This window comes from Taudactylus pleione, unplaced genomic scaffold (genome assembly GCF_031769625.1).
Source record: "Taudactylus pleione unplaced genomic scaffold, aTauple2 ptg002947l, whole genome shotgun sequence".
Classification (NCBI taxonomy): domain Eukaryota; kingdom Metazoa; phylum Chordata; class Amphibia; order Anura; family Myobatrachidae; genus Taudactylus; species Taudactylus pleione.
In genome coordinates this window covers 22,106-43,550 of record NW_028287314.1, presented here as the reverse complement: position 1 = coordinate 43,550, position 21,445 = coordinate 22,106, and the positions used below count along the sequence as shown (strand labels likewise).

Sequence of the window (21,445 nt, the reverse complement as noted above, 5' to 3'; positions counted from 1 at the left end):
GACAGAAAAAAAAAAATAATTTTCTTATTGTTTGTGGAGCGCACTTTGAGTGTTACACCACCCTTTAACAGACAGACGCACGCTTGTCGCTGCTACTTTGAGGATGCAGGTGCGGCTACAGCCCACACAATTCACAAAGACAGGCAAAAAAAGAAGAATTTTTTTATTGTTTGTGGAGCGCACTTTGAGGGTTACACCACCCTTTAACAGACAGATGCATGCTTGTCGCTGCTGCTTTGAGGATACAGGTGGAATCTAGATGGGATTTGGAACCGGGGACACACTACCTCCATCAATTGTCTAAATCCCACTGCAATAATGGCGGATACCGGACGCACGTCTAACACCAACATAGCAGTCAAGGCCTCAGTTATACGTTTTGCTTCAGGATGACTGCTGTCGTACTTCATCCTCCTCGCTAGGGACTGTTGGAGGGTCAATTGTTTAGTAAAAGTAGTGGTGTTCCTACTTCCTCTCTGGGATGATGAACAACTCCCAGCAGCAGCAACAGCACTAGGAGGAAGTGGTTCTTGATCTTTCCCTATTTTATTTTTATCTGAGAAAGTTTGGTCCTCCATTTATGTTATATTGATATATACGTGCGGCTAAGGCGCACACAAACACAGAAAATAATTTTTTATTTTTGTTGGACACTAGTGCACTTTGTGGGATACACCACCCTTTAAGAAATGAGCCAGCCGGCCTTTTACTTATGGGACACAGGCGCACGCTTGGCGCTGCTCCTTTGTTGATGCACATGCAGCCACAATTCACAAACACAGAAAATATTTTTTTATTTTGTTTGGAGTGTACTTTGGGGGTTACAGCACCCTTTAATGGTCAAGCCAGCCGGCCCTTTACTTATGACACAGGCGCACGCTTGGCACTACTTTGTTGATGCACGTGCAGCCACAGTGCACACAATTCACAAACACAGAAAATATATATTTTTTTTTGTTTGGAGTGTACTTTGGGGGTTACAGCACCCTTTAACGGACAAGCTAGCCGGCCCTTTACTAATGAGACACAGGCGCGCGCTTGGCGCTGCTCCTTTGTTGATGCACGTGCAGCCACAGTGCACACAATTCACAAACACAGAAAATATTTTTTATTTTGTTTGGAGTGCACTTTGGGGGTTACAGCACCCTTTAACGGTCAAGCCAGCCGGCCCTTTACTTATGACACAGGCGCACGCTTGGCACTACTTTGTTGATGCACGTGCAGCCACAGTGCACACAATTCACAAACACAGAAAATATATATATTTTTTTGTTTGGAGTGTACTTTGGGGGTTACAGCACCCTTTAACGGACAAGCTAGCCGGCCCTTTACTAATGAGACACAGGCGCGCGCTTGGCGCTGCTCCTTTGTTGATGCACGTGCAGCCACAGTGCACACAATTCACAAACACAGAAAATATTTTTTATTTTGTTTGGAGTGCACTTTGGGGGTTACAGCACCCTTTAACGGTCAAGCCAGCCGGCCCTTTACTTATGACACAGGCGCACGCTTGGCACTACTTTGTTGATGCACGTGCGGCTACTGTGCACACAATTCACAAACACATAAAAAATATTTTTTTTTGCACTTGGGGGAGCACCCCTGATGGACAGAGCACCCCCTGGACAACACTACAGCACCCCTTTAGGACTGGGACACTGCACAGGACTTTGGAGTGGACAGCCCCTATCGACAACTGACTGCACAACACAGTCCAGCCAGCCCCTATGGACTTTGGAGGAGTGGACACAGCCCCTATGGACAACAGCAGCACAGCGCAGCACAACACTACACTACACAGCCCAGCCAGCCCTAACTCCCACCCTCCCTCTTCACTGTGCACAGCCGAGTGAGAAAATGGCACCGACGCAGGTACCTTATATAGGATCCAAAACTTGCGAGACCCGGAAGGCGGGATGATGACGTTTTGCCTCGATTTCAGATCCGAGCCAGGCGGGAAAAGTCGAGCCTGACTCGGATCGGCCTCGGATCGGGAGGCTTGGGGGGGTACGTTTTTTAGAAATCCGAACCCGCTCATCCCTACTTGTTTATTAAGAAATACAAATTAAAGGTTAAGTTTTAATATATTTTTGTGCCTATGAAAATAGAAGTTCACTCCGATATAAGGACTACTGTTTCTTTGTTTGTATTAATTAGTGCTATAAGTCCTGGAGTAGCACCCCAAATCAATATGATAGATATTCTGTATGTATTAATGTGGGGTAAACTGCTAACCCGCTGCAATACACATTTATTGTCCCCTCAAAGGGGCCTCTAAGTACCAACTGTATAAGTCATGGTCTCGGGGAATGTAGTTAGTACAGACACGGTATGGAACATACTGTAGACAGAACAGGCAGACACAATATAGGGAACACGGCTATTGGCAGCTGCATAAGGGTGCAGGGACCTGAGGTGGCAGTCTGCGGAGGATAAAAATTAAGAATGATCTTTTTTCTAGACCAGGGGTTCGGCAACCTATTTCAGGTGGCTCCTGGTGACAGCAGGAACGGATCTGAGATCGCTCTGTTCCGCCATTAACTACTGCACACACAACGGACTAGATTCAATTCAATGTGAATTGAATAGCGCCAGGAAGGAGCTCCTGTAGCTGTTCAATCAAGTGCGCTGTTAACCCCGACTAAGGATTTCTTCTCGCATCCACCCTCCCCTCAGAGATCACACTGGCCTCAAACACAGCCCCCCATCAGAGATCATATACTGGCCCCTCTCACAGATCACACAGCCCCCTCCCTCAATGATCACACTCCCCCACACAAAGGCCCCCCTCAGAAATCACACTGCACCCCCCACAGATCGCACTGCCGCCATGTCACCGATCAAACAGGCCCCCCTCACGGATCGCACTCCACCACCTCTTCAGCCCCCTCTCCCACAGTTCACACCTCTCACAGTGCAGTGCACTTAACTGCTACCTTGGAGAGATCTCATTTCAAGCTGGCATCCTCCTCTGTCTGCAACTGGTACTGCATGCATGCTCATGCTGGCTATTGGCTCCACATTCTAGATCAGAATGGCTGGGAGGGAAGCGGCCAGGAGGGCAGACATACACAGTGGGCAGCAACCACCGGCTTCTCCCCACCCCCTTTAAAGCCCCGCTCCCTGTCATTAAGGGGCGTGACCTGAAATCAGTGGAACCCACCGGGGAATTACCTGGCTCCCTGGCAGCTCATTCCATGCCTGGGTGTTGGTGGGACCTGGAGGACCAGACACGAACAGCAAAGCTTTTCAATCCAAGGATGCTCCAGTCCTTCCCCCTATACCCCACCCACAGCCAACTCAGTTTCTTTGGTGTCCGGCAGGAGCTGGATCACCATTTTTAACAGTGGGACTGCTTCAAGCAGCCCAAGCTTATTTTCATGATTTATTTTTATTTCTAGACCCTTGGACGTCTGCACTGCTGCTCCATCACCCCTCCGTGGTGCAGTGACACCAAACCCTGGCTAGGTACTCCCAGCAGGGCTCTGAGGGGGACTAGCTAGCAGGCTCCCCGGACCCCAGACTGTAGCCCAGAATCTAGAGAAAAGGTAAGGCGGACCCCCGATTGCAGGGGCCCGCATCTTTACAGAAGTCTAGCCTCTGGTCTCAGGAGATGGACCAGAGGCGCTGATGTGAACACTGATGCGCCCTCAACTCCACTAGTCCACTGGGGCATTAATATACTGGCGCAGGGCATATTTAGAAGCCAGGGAACCCAGTGGTTAACGTCAGCACGGGGAGAAGGTGCTCTGCCTGCAGCCCCTCCCCCAGCTCAGGGCACCATTGCACTGTGGTCTAGCTGTTCCCTGAGCTGCTCCTCCCTCACCCTCCGTCCCCTCAGAGATGCGAGACAGCCATTTTCTGCATCTCAGGTCTCCGGGCCAGGTTATACAGCGCTATATACTACCAGCCACTGCAGTCTGTGTAGTTGATTGTAGTGCCAATTGAAGATATATAGCTTTTTTTCTGCGTTTGTATGTGACTTGTGCTAGCGCTGATCTCTACTTTCACACTACACTGTGCCATATTACACTTACTGCAGGGTGTTCACTGCACTGTATCAGACTGTGTATTTTATAATTCTTGTGGCTACGTCCAGCAGAGGAAAGAATAACAAGCAGGCTGATGCTGCTGCTTCTACTCTGGTGTCTTGTAAGTCCTGCTTATCAGGCTTAGCGCCAAAGGACCTCATTCTGGATGGTCTTGTACTAATTGTTACACAGCCTCAGGCCCCTCAGCCTCGGTGTCTCCTCCTCATGACCCACCCTGGGTTGCCTTCTCTCAGGTGCTGGCAAAGATTACGGACCACTTAGCAGTCCCAGTGGTAGCGTCCCCTTTGGGATGGCCACAGCAAGTACTCCCTGCAAATCCTTTGCCTCCCCCATGGGTAAATGTACTGTCTACCTCAGTACAGAGTTTGGCTAATACCTCTACAGTTTTTCAGCAAATGCGGCAAAAGGAAAAGTCTTTACCTATTAAACCTACTAAACGTGCTGTGTTATCTTCCCTGTCCACCCAGTTATCTGATTCTGATATATAATCTTGGGAGACAGAAGACGCAGACCTCTGTCACGCTGACTCTGTTAAGGAGATGAGGAGCCACCCTCTAAATTGAATATACCTGCTCCTGTGAGAGCTGTAAAATCTATTTTCCAAATAGAAGAGGAAGAACCAGCTCCTAAGAAAAAACAATGACAAAAGGTAGTTTTACCAGTGTTCCCTCACTCTGATCAGCTATCTGATCACGTGAGTGAAGCATGGAATATGCCAGGTAAAAGGTTTCAAATTCCAAAACGTTTAAGTTCTTTTTACCCTCTTCCAGCTACTGATTGCACTAAATGGGAAGTTTCTCCGGCAGTGGATTCTCATGTAACACATCTGGTTAAGAATGCCACCTAACCCATCCATACTGCAACCTCCTTGAAGGAGGCATATAGAAGCTTGTCACAAATCCATATTACTCGTCCTGCTAGGACTATGGCCTGGGTGGCAAAAGCCATTAAGAGTTGGGCAGAGGCCTTAGAAGATACATTTCCCCATGATGCAGCAAGGGAACAACTATCCTGCATATCTCACATTAGAGATGCAGCCTCCTACTTGGGAGAAGCAGCTATGGATACGCCTCTCCTGGCCTCCAGGATATCTGCCACTTCAGTAGTGGCCCGCCATATTGTTTGGCTCTGTTCCTGGAAAGCAGATTCAGACTCAAAAGGGGCTCTGGAGTCTCTTCCTTATTCTGGAGATATCCTATTTGGTCCAGAATTAGATAAAATTGTGACTACTTTGGCAGCTTCCAAGACGACGTTCCTGCCCTCTGCATATAATGCAAAGCCTCAGTCGTTATCCTTTCAGTCCTTTCACCCTCAAGGAAAAGCTAAGGGTCAGTCCTTTCCACGGCAGCATGCATCAGCCAAGGCCTCCAAGACTAGGGCCAAACAAGACTGGGCTACTAGCCATCCACCTGCCAAGTCTGAGGACAAGCCTACAGCCTGACGGGGTGGGCCGACTTCTTCAATTCGCCTAGTTTTGGCGTCGGACCACATCAGACGCCTGGGTAAGAGTAGTGGTCTCCCACGGTTATGCCCTATCCTTCCTAAGGCAACCCCCCAGCAGTTCTTTTGCACATGACCTCCATCGGACCCAAGCAAGGCCCTGCTGCTCCAAAAAGCCATTCTGTCCTTACTGAGTTCAGCAGTAATAATTCCGGTCTCCTTCTCACAATGAGGCAAGGGCTATTATTCTACCCTTTTCTTGGTTCAGAAGCCCAACAGGTCTCATCGGCCAATCCTCAACCTCAAATGTCTGAACAAGTTTATCAGGGTGCCCAGGTTTCATATGGAAACCCTCCGCTCTATTATCCTAGCTATGGAGCCTGGGGATTTTATGGACATTCAGGACGCTTACCTACATGTACCTATAGCGCCTTTTCTTCAACAAAATCTCTGGTTTGCTATCCTGCAGCAGCATTACCAATTTTGTCTTTATCGTTTGGACTCTCAATGGCCCCTCAGGTCTTTACCAAAATCATGGCAGTTATGGTGGCCTACCGTTGTCGTCAAGAGATTAGACTACTCCCTTACTTAGACGACCTCTTGCTGTTGGCCAGCTCCCCAGAGATTCTTCACCACCATCTGCAGGTAACAATTACCTTCCTACAAGCGCATGGTTGGCTGATCAACTGGAAAAAGTCTTCCCTGACAACTTCTCAAACAATGATACATTTAGGAACCCTCTTGGACTCTCAGGTTCAGAGAATCTTCAACAGACAAAATCTCATTAATACAACACACCGCAGTTGCTGAGTGTCAATTCACACTGCAATGCAGACATTGAGATCAATGGTGTCCACCTTCAACATGGTGGAGTTTGCTCAGTTTCACTCCAGGCCCCTACGACGCCTGATCCTCTCCTGGTGGATCGGGCTCCCCCATTTACTTCGATCCCAGATGATGGACCTCCCGCCTGAGGTTACCCTGTCCCTAGCCTGCTGGCTACAGACATTCCATTTAGACATGGGTCGTCCCTTTTGGATCCTGGACTGGGCTTTCCTCACCATGGACGCAAGCCTCCAAGGGTGGGGCACAGTGACCGGCCAGCACTCCTTCCAGGGCCGCTGGACCCCAGTCATGGCAGGGTTACCAATCAATGTCTTGGAACTTCGAGCCATCAACAGAGCTCTCACTCTGGCTGAGGATATTCTTCAGGGCAGGCCAGTACAAGTACAGTCCGAAAACACCACGGCAGTGGCCTACCTCAATAACCAAGGAGGCACTCGAAGTCGGGCAGCAATGGCAGAAATGTCCCTCATTCTCACATGGACCGAATGCCATCTCTCAGCCATCTCCATGTTATTTATCCTGGGAGTTCTCAATTGGGAAGCAGATTTCCTCAGCCGTCACGATGTGTATGCAGGAGAGTGGGGTCTACATCCAGAAGTCTTTCAACTCCTGGTGGATAAATGGGGTCTGCCGGATTTGGATCTCATGGCCTCAAGACACAACAACAAACTTCCAGTATATGGAACCAGGACAAGGGACCCCGACGCAGCCTTTGTGTATATTTTTATCAAGACAAATGCCTGTATTACCACTATTTGTATGAGTATTAACCATACATTTATTTGGCTCTGGACATTATATCTATTCAAAGCAATCTCTGAAATTCTATACAAAGAAGAAATAATTGGTGTTTCTTTTTAACAAACGACACACTGACCACGTGGGTTATATGAGTTATAGCTGGATCATGTGATTTCGATTCATTTGTCATATTTATCATATGTATTCTATGTTTTTTACCCATTCTAACACCATTTAATATATCTGTAGTGGGAATCTCCTTGCAAAGATACTATATCTAGATCTGTTACAATTTATACTGGTAAACATCTTTGCTACATTGTATTTTGATCGGTTTGGTATTTATCTTCCATGTCTTCAGCAGATTGCATGTTTTATCATGTTGTATCAACTATCCAGGAATTAATTGCAATCCCACAAATTAGCTTAATTGTTATAGACTTTAAAATGTCTTTTTATCTATACATTTAAGCTTATTAATCGTTTTTCTTTTTTATTGTTTTTGTTTTAGACTGTGTAATAAATTGATATATTTTCTCTTTATTTTTGACTAGCGCCTATTTGTCTTTGTGTTGTATAGTGTATGGGAATCCAGCAATTTTCCCATTTTCAAAAAGGCTGCTGTCAATTTATGGTTATTACACAGATTGTGACTGTTTAAGGCTGTTACCCCTCATGTAGGTTAGCGCCCATACCTTTTTTCTTTTGTTCGGTTGATTTGTGTATACATTATCAGTGAAATGGACCATCCATTTGGCATATTTCTTTTCTCTAATATCCCTGTTTCCTCAAGTTTTTTGAAAGTTCAAGCAGGAAGGGGGCACAGTCCTGTTGATAGCTCCAGCTTGGCCCAGATGCCATTGGTACTCCAATCTTTAAAGTCTCTCCATAGATGTTCCTCTTCAATAATTGAAGTAAGGGAAACATTGTATAACAAAGCAGCTTTATCATTGCAGAAGAGAGAGAAAATAGGAGAGAGAAGAGAGTCAAGCGGGGAAGATAAGGAAACTGTTGATAGCGTTAATGTTACTCTTAATAATGGTAGCTTTTAGAGGCAGAGGTGGAGAAGGAGAGAGTGGTAGGTTAAAAGAGAGAAGGTGATGGTCAGAGAGTGGGAATGGGGGGTTGGAGTAATCAGTAATATCACAACGGTGAGTGAAAACCAGATCAAGTGAGTGGCCACTCACATGGCAGTGTGAGGAGGTCCATTGGGAGAGACCAAAAGAAGTTGTAAGGGTAAGGAGTTTAGAGGCAGAGGATTCTGTAGGGACATTGATTGGGATATTGAAGTCACCTAATATAATAGAGGGAAGAGAGAGAGAAAGTGAGAGCCAAGAAGCAAAGTTGTCAAGGAATTTGGAAGAAGAGCCAGGATGGTAAATGACAGCTACTCGCAGGTGTACTGGATGGAAGAGGCGTTTGGCATAAACCTCAATGTAAAAAATGTAAGAGACAGTTCTGAGGGTATGAGTTGCTAGGAGTAACTGGGGGACAGAAGGACCCCAACACCACCACCATGGTGACCCCCAGGATGGGGGTGTGAGAGAATGTGAGGCCCCCAGAGGAGATAGCTATAGGAGAAGTGGTGTCAAATGGGGAAACCATGTTTCAGTAATGGCTAGGAGATTCATGGAGTTGGAGATGAAAAGGTAATGGGTTGAGATCAGTTTATTACAGAGAGATGTGGCATTCCAGGAGAGAGGGACCTAAGGTAGTGAGAGAGATGTGGATGAGATTACTAGGGTTGCTGTAGCATTGAGGTGATACTAATTTTGGAAGGCAGGGCTGAAGAGAGTGTTGGGATGGTGCAGGCACCAGAGCTAGGAATGGAACCTGTAGTAGGTGGGGAGGCAGGGAATTTAGTGTGATGCAGATGGAGGTGTGGTGTGGTGACAAGGAGAGGAGGTTGGGTGCAGTGGTGAGGTAGTAGGACCGTTGTGTGGGAGAAGTGAATGAAAATGGAGTAAAGGGAAAGGATGGGAAACAGAGGGGAGGAATACATACAGGAGGGAGAGAAGTAGAGGAGGAGGTGAAGGAGACTAGAGGTGAAGGTCAGAGGTGGGAACAGGGGGCAGAATAAAGGATTAGGTACACACTGGTCATGGTGTGGATGTGGTTTGAAGGGGGAGGAAAACTGGAAGTAGAGAGATACAGTGCTAATGGGTTCAGAAATATGCTAATGACTGCAATCGCAAAACCAGCATAGAGGCACCCACTACTGCTTTTGCACATCCATAATACCTTGCAGTCCTGCCTATACATCGGGAACATTGAGTAACATCAGCCCCTCACACATAATTACAACAGATCTGACCTTACTCAGAAATTGCTAACCTCATCGCACGCAGTGAGTACTCAAGCTGAGTATGTCGTCGCAGTGGCTAATTTATGCACACCCATGATGAGTTGCCTGCCAGGAGGGCAGGATTTCTTGGCTAGATGAGTTGCCTGCCAGGAGGGCAGGATTTCTTGGCTAGATGACTTGCCTGCCAGGAGGGCAGGATAACACAGGCTGAAAATAGTTCAGGTGTAAATGTACAGTTTGATTACACACAGTAGGGCTGAGAAAACTGTAGCTGCTGATTATACAGAGGAAGCACGGACCCAAAGGCTTGGGCCTGCATACACTGAGCACAGCATGTGGATGGTGAATAGTTCAGGTGTAAATGTACAGTTTGATTACACACAGTAGGGCTGAGAAAGTTGTAGCTGCTGATTATATAGAGGAAGCACAGACTCAAAGGCTTGGGCCTGCATACACTGAGCACAGCATGTGGATGGTGAAAACAGACAGCAAGCTAACAGCAATCAGAGCAGAGTAAAACAACAGTCTTGAATAATTGAGCTACCTGCTGAAGCCTGGAAGGCACCGTGGAGGGAGACGGAGAGTGGTAAATAGAAGCAGCGGCTGAAGTGTAGACAATCACGGAGGATAGCTGGAACAACCAGACTGAGCTATAGGAGGAAACTCTATAACCGGTGAGGGGGAATGAATCTGGAAGCTACAAATAGGAGGAGCAGCCAATCAGCAGCATATGGAGTATGAGTCACTCTCTGCAGCATCCCCGGTGCTTGGTAATCAGCGGAACCGGATTCTGAGTCGGTGTAGGTCCCGAGCCGGTGGGAAACAAGCCACTGCCACGGCTTGTGACAGTACCCCCCTCTTGACGCAGGGTTGAAGAACCCCAGAGCCTGGTTTAAAGGGAAATTCCTGAAAAAACATCCTCTTCAACCTGGGAGCATGTAAGGCATTTTTGGAATCCAGGAACGTTCTTCCGGACCATAGCCCTTCCAATGGACCAGAAACTGCAACCGACTTCTAGATACTCTAGAATCCAGCACTTTGTCAACCACAAACTCCTGTTGACTGTGGACCACCACTGGAGCAGGCCTGAAAGAACTCCAGTTCCCAAATCTATCTGACTTATGGACTGGCTTTAATAAAGAGGCATGAAAAGTGTTGTTAATCTTTAACAAATTTGGTAGTTGGAGTTTGAGAGCAACTGGGTTAACTTGAGAAATGATCCGGAAAGGACCAATAAACCAAAGACCCAATTTGTGAGAGGGTTGCCGGAGTTTGATATTTCTAGTGGACAGCCACACTAAGTCCCCCCTTTTGAATGTGCAAGGCCTCCGATGTCTATCTGCCAATTTCTTAGAATGGAGAGATGCCTTGAGGAGATTATGATGCACCTTGGCCCAAATACCACAGAGTCTGGAAACAGTCCCTGCATCAGAGGATCTGGAGAATGATAAATCAAATGAATTGGCCCGAGGATGTTGGCCTGTCACACAATAGAAGGGTGAAACTTAAGATGCAGAGTGACAGGAATTGTTAAAAGCAAATTCAGCCATGGGAAGATGAGACACCCAATCATTCTGGAATTTTGAGACGTAACACCATAAATATTGCTCCAGGGTTTGATTAGCACGTTCTGTCTGCCCATTACACTGTGGGTGATATCCTGAAGACAAGCTGAGACTGATACCCAGTGCAGTGCAGAAACATCTCCAAAACCGTGCAACAAATTGCGTCCCACGGTCGGAAACAATGTCACAGGGAAGACCATGCAAACGAAAAATATGTTCCAAGAAGAGGACAGAAAGTTCTTTGGCAGATGGCAATTTGTGCAGAGGAATAAAGTGCACCATTTTGCTAAAGCGGTCCACGATAGTCCAAATAACTGAACAGCCAGCAGAGCGAGGAAGGTCCACAATGAAGTCCATCGCAATGTGTGTCCAGAGTCATTTTGGTGTGGAAAGAGGAAGCAGTAATCCTGATGGTGGGGTACGAGGAGTCTTGTTATGAGCACAAACCTCACATGCCAAAACTAACTCCCGAACGTCCAAAGCCAAAGACGGCCACCAAACCGCACGAGACATTAATTCAATGGTCTTATTGATGCCTGGATGTCCAAAAGCCCGTCTCACATGCAAGTCCTGTAGGACAGCTTTTCTCAAATTTACAGGAACAAACAGGCGATTGGACTACCAGGAGGCGAATCCTCTTGAAACACAGACAGATCCTCAGCCAAATTTCGAGATAAAGCCACCTGGATACAAGATCTGTGAATGATGGATTCTTTGATCACAGTATCCTGTTGGACAGGAGTGAAACTCCTGGACAATGCATCAGCCTTGATGTTAGTAGATCCGGGTCGAAAAGAAATGAGAAAATTAAATCTGGTAAAAAATAGTGCCCATCGTGCTTGCCTGGAGTTAAGCCTCTTGGCCGATTCAATGTATGCCAAATTTTTGTGGTCAGTGAGGACAGAGATCCAGTGTTTGGCTCCTTCAAGCCAATGTCTCCAATCCTCAAAAGCTAACTTAATGGCAAGCAGCTCCCTGTTCCCAACATCATAATTACACTGGGCTGAAGAAAATTTACGTGAAAAAAATGCACATGGATGGAGTTTGCCATCCAACGGATTATTCTGAGAGAGAATAGCTCCTGCCCCAATCTCAGAGGCGTCCACCTCAACCACAAAAGGCAGATCTGGATCCGGATGTTTGAGAACAGGGGCGCTGGCGAAAGCAAGTTTGAGATATTCAAAGGCCCGAACTGCCTGACTAGGCCAGTTAGAAGCATCCGCACCTTTCTTGGTTAACTCTACTATGGGGCAACAATGGAGGAAAACGAGCCAATAAATCTCCGATAGTAATTGGAAAAACCACGGAAACATTGAATGCCTTTCAATGTAGTAGGCTGAACCCAGTCCAATACTGCTTTAACCTTTCCAGGATCCATGGAGAAGCCATGAGGAGAAATAATATATCCAAGAAAAGATACTTGCTCCACATGAAACTCACACTTCTCCAACTTGGCAACTAACGAATTCGCTCTCAATTTAGATAGGACCTGACTGACATGCTGGACATGCTGGTGCATGGAGTGAGAGTAACTAAGGATGTCATCGAGATAAACTACCACAAAAATGCCAAGAAACTCCCGGAGTACATTGTTGATAAAGTCTGGAAAGACTGCTGGAGCATTAGCCAATCCAAATGGCATAACTAAATTTTCAAAGTGCCCAGTATGCGTATTGAACGCCGTTTTCCATTCATCTCCGGTCTTGATCCAGATCAAATTATAAGCTCCACGGAGATCAATCTTGGAAAAAATGGAAGCTTGCCAGAGCTGATCAAAAAGTACCGAGATCAAGGGCAAAGGGTACTAGTTTTTGATGGTGATTTCGTTCAATGCCCTAAAGTCAATGCAAGGACATAATGACCCATCCTTCTTCTGGATGAAGAAGAAACCAGCCCCAACTGGAGATTTAGAAGGACGGATGAATCCTTTAGCCAAGGCATCCGCAATATACTCCTCCATGGCCTTATTCTCAGGTATAGAAAGAGAATAGAGACGACCCTTGGGTAACTTGGCTCCTGGTAACAGCTGTATGGCGCGATCATACGGACGATGAGGTGGTAGAGAATTGGCCTTTGATTTAGAAAAAACATCTGCAGAAAGATGGTATTGAGCAGGAAGTCCTGGAAGAGACTCAGAGACAGCAGAGATAGCCGTCCGGATGGGTGTAGATAAACAGCAATTTTTACATGCTGGACTCCATTTGACAATATACCCTGTAATCCAATCAATGACGGGATTATGGGTCATTAACCATGGAAATCCCAAAATGACGGGAGCAAAAGGACACTGGAGTAGCAAAAAAAAAATCATCTCCGAATGCAAAATTCCAACTGAGAGACGAAGAGGTGGTGTCTTGAATTTGATAAGACCATTAGCCACCAGACCACCATCTAACCCACAAATAGGAACCTCTTGAGGTAAAGGAACTGCAGCTAAACCTAAGGAATGAAAAAATGATAAGTCCATGAAGTTCCCAGCAGCACCGCTGTCCACAAACGCCGATACGGAATGGACGGATTGCGACAGATGTACCACTGTAGAAACTAGCAACAAATTTTTTGAGGAAACAGATGCCAGGCCTAAATGTAACTCCTCTTTTACATTCAGACCCGATCTTTTACTGCCAATGTGGGCAAGATTTCAGCGGATGACCTCTAGCTCCACAATATAGGCCTTGAGATCGTCGTCTTTGTCTCTCCCTGGGCGATAGCCGGAAAGCTCCCAGTTGCATGGGTTCCTCAGAGTCCTACGCCAGCAGCCAGGAAGGTGACTGAGGCGACTGTACAGAAAGACTGCGTTCTCGTTTGCATTCTCTGAGATGCCGGTTCGTTCCATCCTGAATCCACTGCCCATCCCCGAAACTCTGAGGAATAATCCTCTGTGGGATCCTTTCCCTGCCGAAGAGCCCGCAGCTTGGATTCGGCCAAAGAACTATGGTCAGGATCTGCATATAATAATCCAAGAGCATTAAAAAAGGCATCAACTGATAAAAGCGCAGATTGTGTTGAAGCGAGACCAAATGCCCAAGTCTGTGGATCTCCTTGTAAGAGCGAGATCACTAATCCTACCCGCTGAGTCTCGGATCCAGAAGATAAAGGTCGCAGACGAAAATAGAGTTTACAACTCTCACAGAAGTTCAGGAACTGAGAACGGTCTCCAGAAAACCTATCAGGGAGATTAATTTTAGGTTCCTTGGGCACGGCTCCAGGAGTGGAAGCCCGAACATCCTCAAATCTTATAGAGAGCTCCTGAACTTTTTGGGTAAGCACTTGGATCTGTGCGGCAAGGATTTGTACAGGGTTTTGAGACTGCTCCATAATGAAGGACACGGAACGCACAGACTTAAATACAAAGTTGGCCGGTTATAATGTTATGGAAAAGTGTCTCACCAGATAAGGCAGGAAAACTTGGTTTGTAGAGTAGCCTGTGAGGAGGGCAGGATAAGTTGTTTAGATGAGTTGCCTGCCAGGAGGGCAGGATTTCTTGGCTAGATGAGTTACCTGCCAGGAGGGCAGGGTTTCTTGGCTAGGTGAGTTGCCTGCCAGGAGGGCAGGATTTCTAGGCTAGATGAGTTGCCTGCCAGGAGGGCAGGATTTCCTGGCTAGATGAGTTGCCTGCCAGGAGGGCAGGATTTCTTGGCTAGATGAGTTGCCTGCCGGGAGGGCAGGATTTCTTGACTAGATGAGTTGCCTGCCAGGAGGGCAGGATTTCTTGGCTAGATGAGTTGCCTGCTGGGAGGGCAGGATTTCTTGGCTAGATGAGTTGCCTGCCAGGAGGGCAGGATTTCTTGGCTAGATGAGTTGCCTGCCAAGAGGGCAGGATTTCTTGGCTACATGAGTTGCCTGCAAGGAGGGCAGGATTTCTTGGCTAGATGAGTTGCCTGCCAGGAGGGCAGGATTTCTTGGCTACATGAGTTGCCTGCCAGGAGGGCAGGATTTCTTGGCTAGATGAGTTGCCTGCCAGGAGGGCAGGATTTCTTGGCTAGATGAGTTGCCTGCCAGGAGGACAGGATAACACAGGCTGAAAATAGTTCAGGTGTAAATGTACAGTTTGATTACACACAGTAGGGCTGAGAAAACTGTAGCTGCTGATTATACAGAGGAAGCACGGACCCAAAGGCTTGGGCCTGCATACACTGAGCACAGCATGTTGATGGTGAATAGTTCAGGTGTAAATGTACAGTTTGATTACACACAGTAGGGCTGAGAAGGTTGTAACTGCTGATTATACAGAGGAAGCAGGGACCCAATGGCTTGGACCTGCATACACTGAGCACAGCATGTGGATGGTGAAAACAGACAGCAAGCTAACAGCAATCAGAGCAGAGTGGAACAACAGTCTTGAATAATTGAGCTGATAAAGGAGGGGGATTTAACCCCCTATTGTACCTCAGCACACTGAATAATACCTGCAACAATATATGAAGACTATATGGTCATAGAAATTCAGAGATATTAGTTGCATGCATTTGCAAATACATGGGAGGCTGCTGGGCCACGTCACGGCTTCTCTGTTACCAGCAGTCCCTAACACTAAGGGGTTCACGTCCGGGGCGCAGTGCACCCCAAAAAACGTCCAGCCCAGGACCCCCCCAGGGCATCACACGAAAATGGAAAAAGAGTGACAGTGCAGTGTAAAGTATAGCTGTGTGTGAGTAATCATTAAGTGTGGAATGAGAGGTTAAAATATATGTGAAAAAATACATGAATAATAAACAAACATAACATGTGATGTGAAAAGCAACTATGTGTATTAAGTGGTGATGCCCTGAGGAGGCCCAGCCAGACCAGTCCCAGGGGCCCTACGCCCAAACGCTCACCCCAAATGTAAAATATACCAATTATAAGGCCTCATGATAAAGGCACATATATAATTTTGTAAAATGTAAGGCCTCATGATAAAGGCACATACATAAATGCATCCAAATTGAGAGCCAGCTTACCTGGGAGTCACCCCTGGGAACTCCAACTAGCACTACTAGAACCAGCATGCCCTACTAATGCTGGCTCCTTCATGCAACTCATAACAAACAAACAAACAAAAATGGCAGCTGCTCAATCAATCTAGCAGTACTTCTCAGGTGCATGAAAGGGAGGGGTCAGACTAAGTAGAAAAAGGAGGGGGATTTAACCCCCTATTGTACCTCAGCACACTGAATAATACCTGCAACAATATATGAAGACTATATGGTCATAGAAATTCAGAGATATTAGTTGCATGCATTTGCAAATACATGGGAGGCTGCTGGGCCACGTCACGGCTTCTCTGTTACCAGCAGTCCCTAACACTAAGGGGTTCACGTCCGGGGCGCAGTGCACCCCAAAAAACGTCCAGCCCAGGACCCCCCCAGGGCATCACACGAAAATGGAAAAAGAGTGACAGTGCAGTGTAAAGTATAGCTGTGTGTGAGTAATCATTAAGTGTGGAATGAGAGGTTAAAATATATGTGAAAAAATACATGAATAATAAACAAACATAACATGTGATGTGAAAAGCAACTATGTGTATTAAGTGGTGATGCCCTGAGAAGGCCCAGCCAGACCAGTCCCAGGGGCCCTACGCCCAAACGCTCACCCCAAATGTAAAATATACCAATTATAAGGCCTCATGATAAAGGAATCGGGAAGCTACAAATAGGAGGAGCAGCCAATCAGCAGCATATGGAGTATGAGTCACTCTCTGCAGCATCCCAGGTGCTTGGTAATCAGCGGAACCGGATTGTGAGTCAGTGTAGGTCCCGAGCCGGTGGGAAACAAGCCGCTGCCATGGCTTGTGGCAGACACATGGCTTGATTATTTATTTAGTTATGATTGGTGTCACAGAAGGGAAATTAATCCTTTATTGTACCACAAAATGGCATTGGAGAAAATCCCACTCACTCTCCTTCATTCTCTCTCTCTCTCTCTTTCTTGACTTCCTCCTTTAAAAATTCATACTCTCCTCTTACAGCTGAAATGTCAGTTCATATGTGACTTTATATAATATAGCCACAATGTTGGCTGTCAGCAGGAGGGGTCTCTAAGCAGTCACTGGAGCGGCTGGATAGTGCTGTCATCATCATCATCATCATTGTGTATCATTTCACTAGCCCTCTAGTACAAGCAAGTGAAGGCCTCCCAATTGTTGCATCTGGCCATGTGTCCATGTCTAATTATGTTGCAGTTATGTGAACACATCCTCTTGTATTCTACTTATACTTGCCCACCTCTGCCATTAAATTTTTGCCCCTCCAGATATAGGCAGACACAAGTCAACAACGACCACGAGACCATACCCCCTGATTTGTCCCCTTTCGGGGGTGTGACCTTGTGTCACCATTGAAGTACATTGGATATATAGGAGACTGTAGAACTGTGTTATACCGAAACTCTCAGGAATTACATCACTGATAATAGTGAGAGGCATTTTACCAACTGTAATTAACTGCCAATGTGATTAATTTTTATCAGCACTCGATTTTATAGACTATTTTAACATTGATTACTTTGTTGTAGATCACATTGGGCTATGTAGATATTTTTCTCAGAGGCATCACCGAGTCTGGTGACATCCGGTGCACATTCTGGATACCCCCCGCACACCCGGGCGAAAAAGGGACATGGCCTGAATAAAGGGGTCATCACCTCACGGGCGATCCCGATAACATCACTCCGGGGGGTAGCCTTGCATCACCGAAGATACTGGGCTGCCCCTGGAGATTGGGCAGTCTGCACTGTTGGCTCCTCTTCTATGACAGGAGCCGGGTGCTGCATGAGAATGTCACACTGCAGCCATCAGCTCCTGTCATTGCAGAGGAGCCGGCATTTTGGTGTCACCCCCTCCGAGGGTGACAGCCGGGTGCGGCCTGCACCCCTCTCATGATGCCATTGATTCTTATGTGATTCAGCATTTCGACCATCGGCTTCCTGACTGCATCCTGTATAAAACCTTGGAGAGAGATAAAATGGAGAGAGATAAAGGTGTTTATTCATGTAGATCATGAACTGACTACCAAAAAATATCACATGATGTTTTGTAGCTGTTCATGTACACTTACCTGTGCAACATTGGCCCCTCTGCGAACTCAGGAAGCAGTGCAAAGACAAGACATATCGGGAGCCCGATATGTCTTCTTCCCACTGCCCATGTGCCGGTGCCTGAGTTCAGCAGGTCACGTCAGACCTGCTGTAAAGGCCGCTGGTCTAAAGGGGACGGAGCCTGTGATGGGTGCCGGGCAGAGAGCAGGAAAGTGTTCAACTTCTATGTTCTTTTTGTTTCGCTGTACAAATTGTGCCATCCACGTGGAATTTCTCCACGGTGACCAGCTTCATGAATAGAACGAAGAAGTGAGAAGCCCTGTTTTCATATAAACAGGCCTTTTCACCACATTCATTATGAATCATACCCAAAGTACCAACCAATCAGCATCTAGCTGTCATTAAAAAAGCTGATTGGTTGGTACTTTATCTCTCACTACTTTATCGCTCTCCAAGGTTTGATACATTGCCCCAAAGGTCATTTATTTTCTGCTGTTTTTGTAAGAAGGGGTTAAAACTTAAAACCAAATTGCTCTTTTCAGCCATTGGTCTAGATTGTTGTAATTCATAGTGTGTGCAGAATGGATTTCCAGCCAAGAAGTTAATCATGCCCATTAAACAGACAATTTATCTTTCATGGGAAGCAAAGTGAAGTCTCCACACAAATAGGAGAACATTTTCTGGCTAACACCCAGAATGAAAACAGACTCCTGTACGGCCACTGCATTTTAAGTGAGTAGCTCTGATGCAACTTTTATTAAGCAAGATTCCTGATGTGTGATGTCTGCTGTCCCCAATGCAGGAACAACAACCTTCATTTCCACCAATTCATACAGGAGAAAGTATTAATTACTATTCCCTCGCACTATGCTGCTGGGACATAGTGCTAGGAAAATGAACAATGATTGATTAGATTTTCCTAGTATCTATTTTAAAAAGACACAAATATCTAGCCCCTTGGCCTTCTTTCCTAAACTATGGATCCTGCTGCAGCTAGACTGATTCTTCCTGTTTTAAAAATAGCACTAGGTGCAGTCCATCCCTTCCCCCATTGAGTACCAGCAGCCCAGCCTTTTAAGTGTTACTGAAAGACTTCAGTGTGTTGCTGACATTCTGCATACAGTACAATCATTCTCTAGGCGGAGAGGCACATTAGAATTCAGCCTTGGGAGTGTTGTTACTCCAGCGAGGAGGGAGACGTACACAAGGAATAGAATGTCTGTAGAGGCAGCAGTACAGAGCAGTCGCAAGAGGAAAAGGACACTAGACAGTGTAGAAAAGTGTTCTGCAAAGCGAAGTGCAAGCTGGGGCATCCTCACTAACCAAGGTCAGTAGAGCAGCTTTGTCTTGCAGGCCCTTAATGGCATGGCATTTTTCATGGAAGATTTTATCTTTAAAAATGAACTTACAGTACACATGATACATTGATACATGTGTTACTAGTCACAATTTGAGAATTAATTTAAAATTCCGAGTGGATTTTAATATTTTCTAATATTATTATATTTTTTTGTTAATCATTTTTTGCATTAAAGTTCTTAACCTGAAGCTCCATTGTGCATACATTTGGTTTGATGTCTACTAGACAATATCTATTATTATATCTACATTTTATTTTAGCGATTTGATTAATACATTTTAAATAACGTTTACAATTTTGGACTTCATAACGAATGTCTGCAGGTGAAACTGCATATTTTAAACCCATGGTTTTGTCTGATACAATTTGGACGTAGTTTAGTTTCTGTTCACCCTTCAGTAGGTACAGTCACGGTAAATAGGACAGCATTTGGGGATAGAAAGTATCAATCTGTGAAATTAAATAATCGCATATTTAATTGTTGACGAGTTTACACTGTTAAATTCTCATTCGCAAATGTATGTAACTATAGATGGAGGATCGTGTAACCCATTGCTGTAAAGTCTTGTTCTTCTAAATATCTATAACTTCAATGAGAACATATATATTAAACAGAGGAATTCTGAATTCAAATCACGACCATACACTACGTTGCCTAAAGAACTGTATGAAGACAACTACACCCATATGTGCTTGTTGAACAACTCATTCCAACACCATGCTCATTGACAGGGGACATGTTCACCAGTGCCGTAGCAGGGCACCTGTGCACACTGCTCCATCACACCCTGCCCCTGGTGCACAGGACTTCATGACATCACACAGCAAGCAGCGAGTAAACAGTGGAGGATCAGGAAGGAAGGATGCTCCCTGTTACTTTCATTTCAGGGGTGCCTCTCCAGGCACTTTGCAAGGTAAAACACGATGGATGGGTGCTGTCAAGGTAGCAACTGTGCGGCCCCACATCCATGTGCCATGGGTGGAGGAACTTTTTGCACATACCTCGTTACAGCCTTGATTTACAACCGATTTGTGCTGTAAGAGTCCCAACTCTTCTGGGAAGGCTTTCCAATAGATTTTGGAATATGGCTGTGAGGATGAGCCTCCATTTGGCCACAAGAGTATTAGGAATTTGTACACTGATGTTGATCAATAAGTCATGGCTCAGCATCCTAATTCATCCCATAAACATGTGATGTTGTTGAAGTCAGGGCACATCAGTTAAGATCTTCCACAGCAAACTATGGGCCTGATTCATTACGGATCGCAACTGCGATCGCGGCTGCGATTACACACCCAGTCTCACTGCGATAATATGCTAATCCATTGCGATCGCTTTGCCATTTTGCCATTGCAGCACAACATAAGAACGTCCTCCTTACCATAGACACATCCGTATCACTTAGCAAGACTGTGAAATCATCGATAACATCGAGTACAATCGGAGTCTCACGCACACTTGCACAAGCTCTGACCTTACTCAGGAATTGCTAACCTCATCGCACGGAGTGAGTACTCAAGCTGTGTATGGCATCGCAGTGCATAATTTATGCACACCCCTGCAACGGCATTCAATCGCACTGGCACGCCTGCTTTTCGCCGACCACCCCCCATCACCTCCCACAATCGGCACTTCCTGTCAATCACTCTGCGATGGGTCTGCATAGTCACTGTGATCACAGGGCCTGATTCAGAACCGCTCGCGAGCGCTGAGCGCTCGCAGGCGGGTTGATGGTGCCCAAGTGGAGTTGGCTCAGTCGTGCGCATGCGCGAGACCCAAACAACGACGGCCAAGCCGTCGTTATGGGTCTCGCACCAAAGGGGGCATGCTGTCGATGGTGATTGACAGAACGCCCCCTTTGGTGGGTGTGCCGGGGGCGTGGCTGCCCAGATGGAGGCGTTCCCATGGGAACACCTACCGTCTGGGGCCGACCCCACTGACATCACTAGTGATGTCAGTGGGAGTGCTTTTGGCTCTGATAGAGCCAAAAGCACTCCAGGGCTTGCGGCAGCGAGACCGTACTGCAGGGTCTCGTCGCAAGCCCGATGGTCGCGATGGTCTTGACCATCGCGACCATGATTTTGGCCGCTCGCTATAGCTGTGGTCACCCACAGCTAT

At 46.4% G+C, this 21,445-nt stretch overlaps 1 protein-coding gene across 4 annotated transcripts in view; it reads left to right on the top strand.

Moving 5' to 3' along the window:
• Nucleotides 1-21,445, top strand: part of LOC148431071 (ankyrin repeat and SOCS box protein 5-like) — a 59,374-nt gene that overhangs the window by 18,313 nt on the left and 19,616 nt on the right. The window contains exon 1 of one of the 4 annotated variants that reach the window (XM_088466374.1): nt 19,066-19,293. The exons of the other annotated variants lie outside the window; for them this stretch is intronic. Within the exon in view, the coding sequence (XP_088322500.1) occupies nt 19,182-19,293 (112 nt within the window). The 5' untranslated portion in view covers nt 19,066-19,181. Of the gene's footprint in view, nt 1-19,065; nt 19,294-21,445 lie in introns of those variants that run through there. 4 annotated transcript variants of the gene reach the window in all.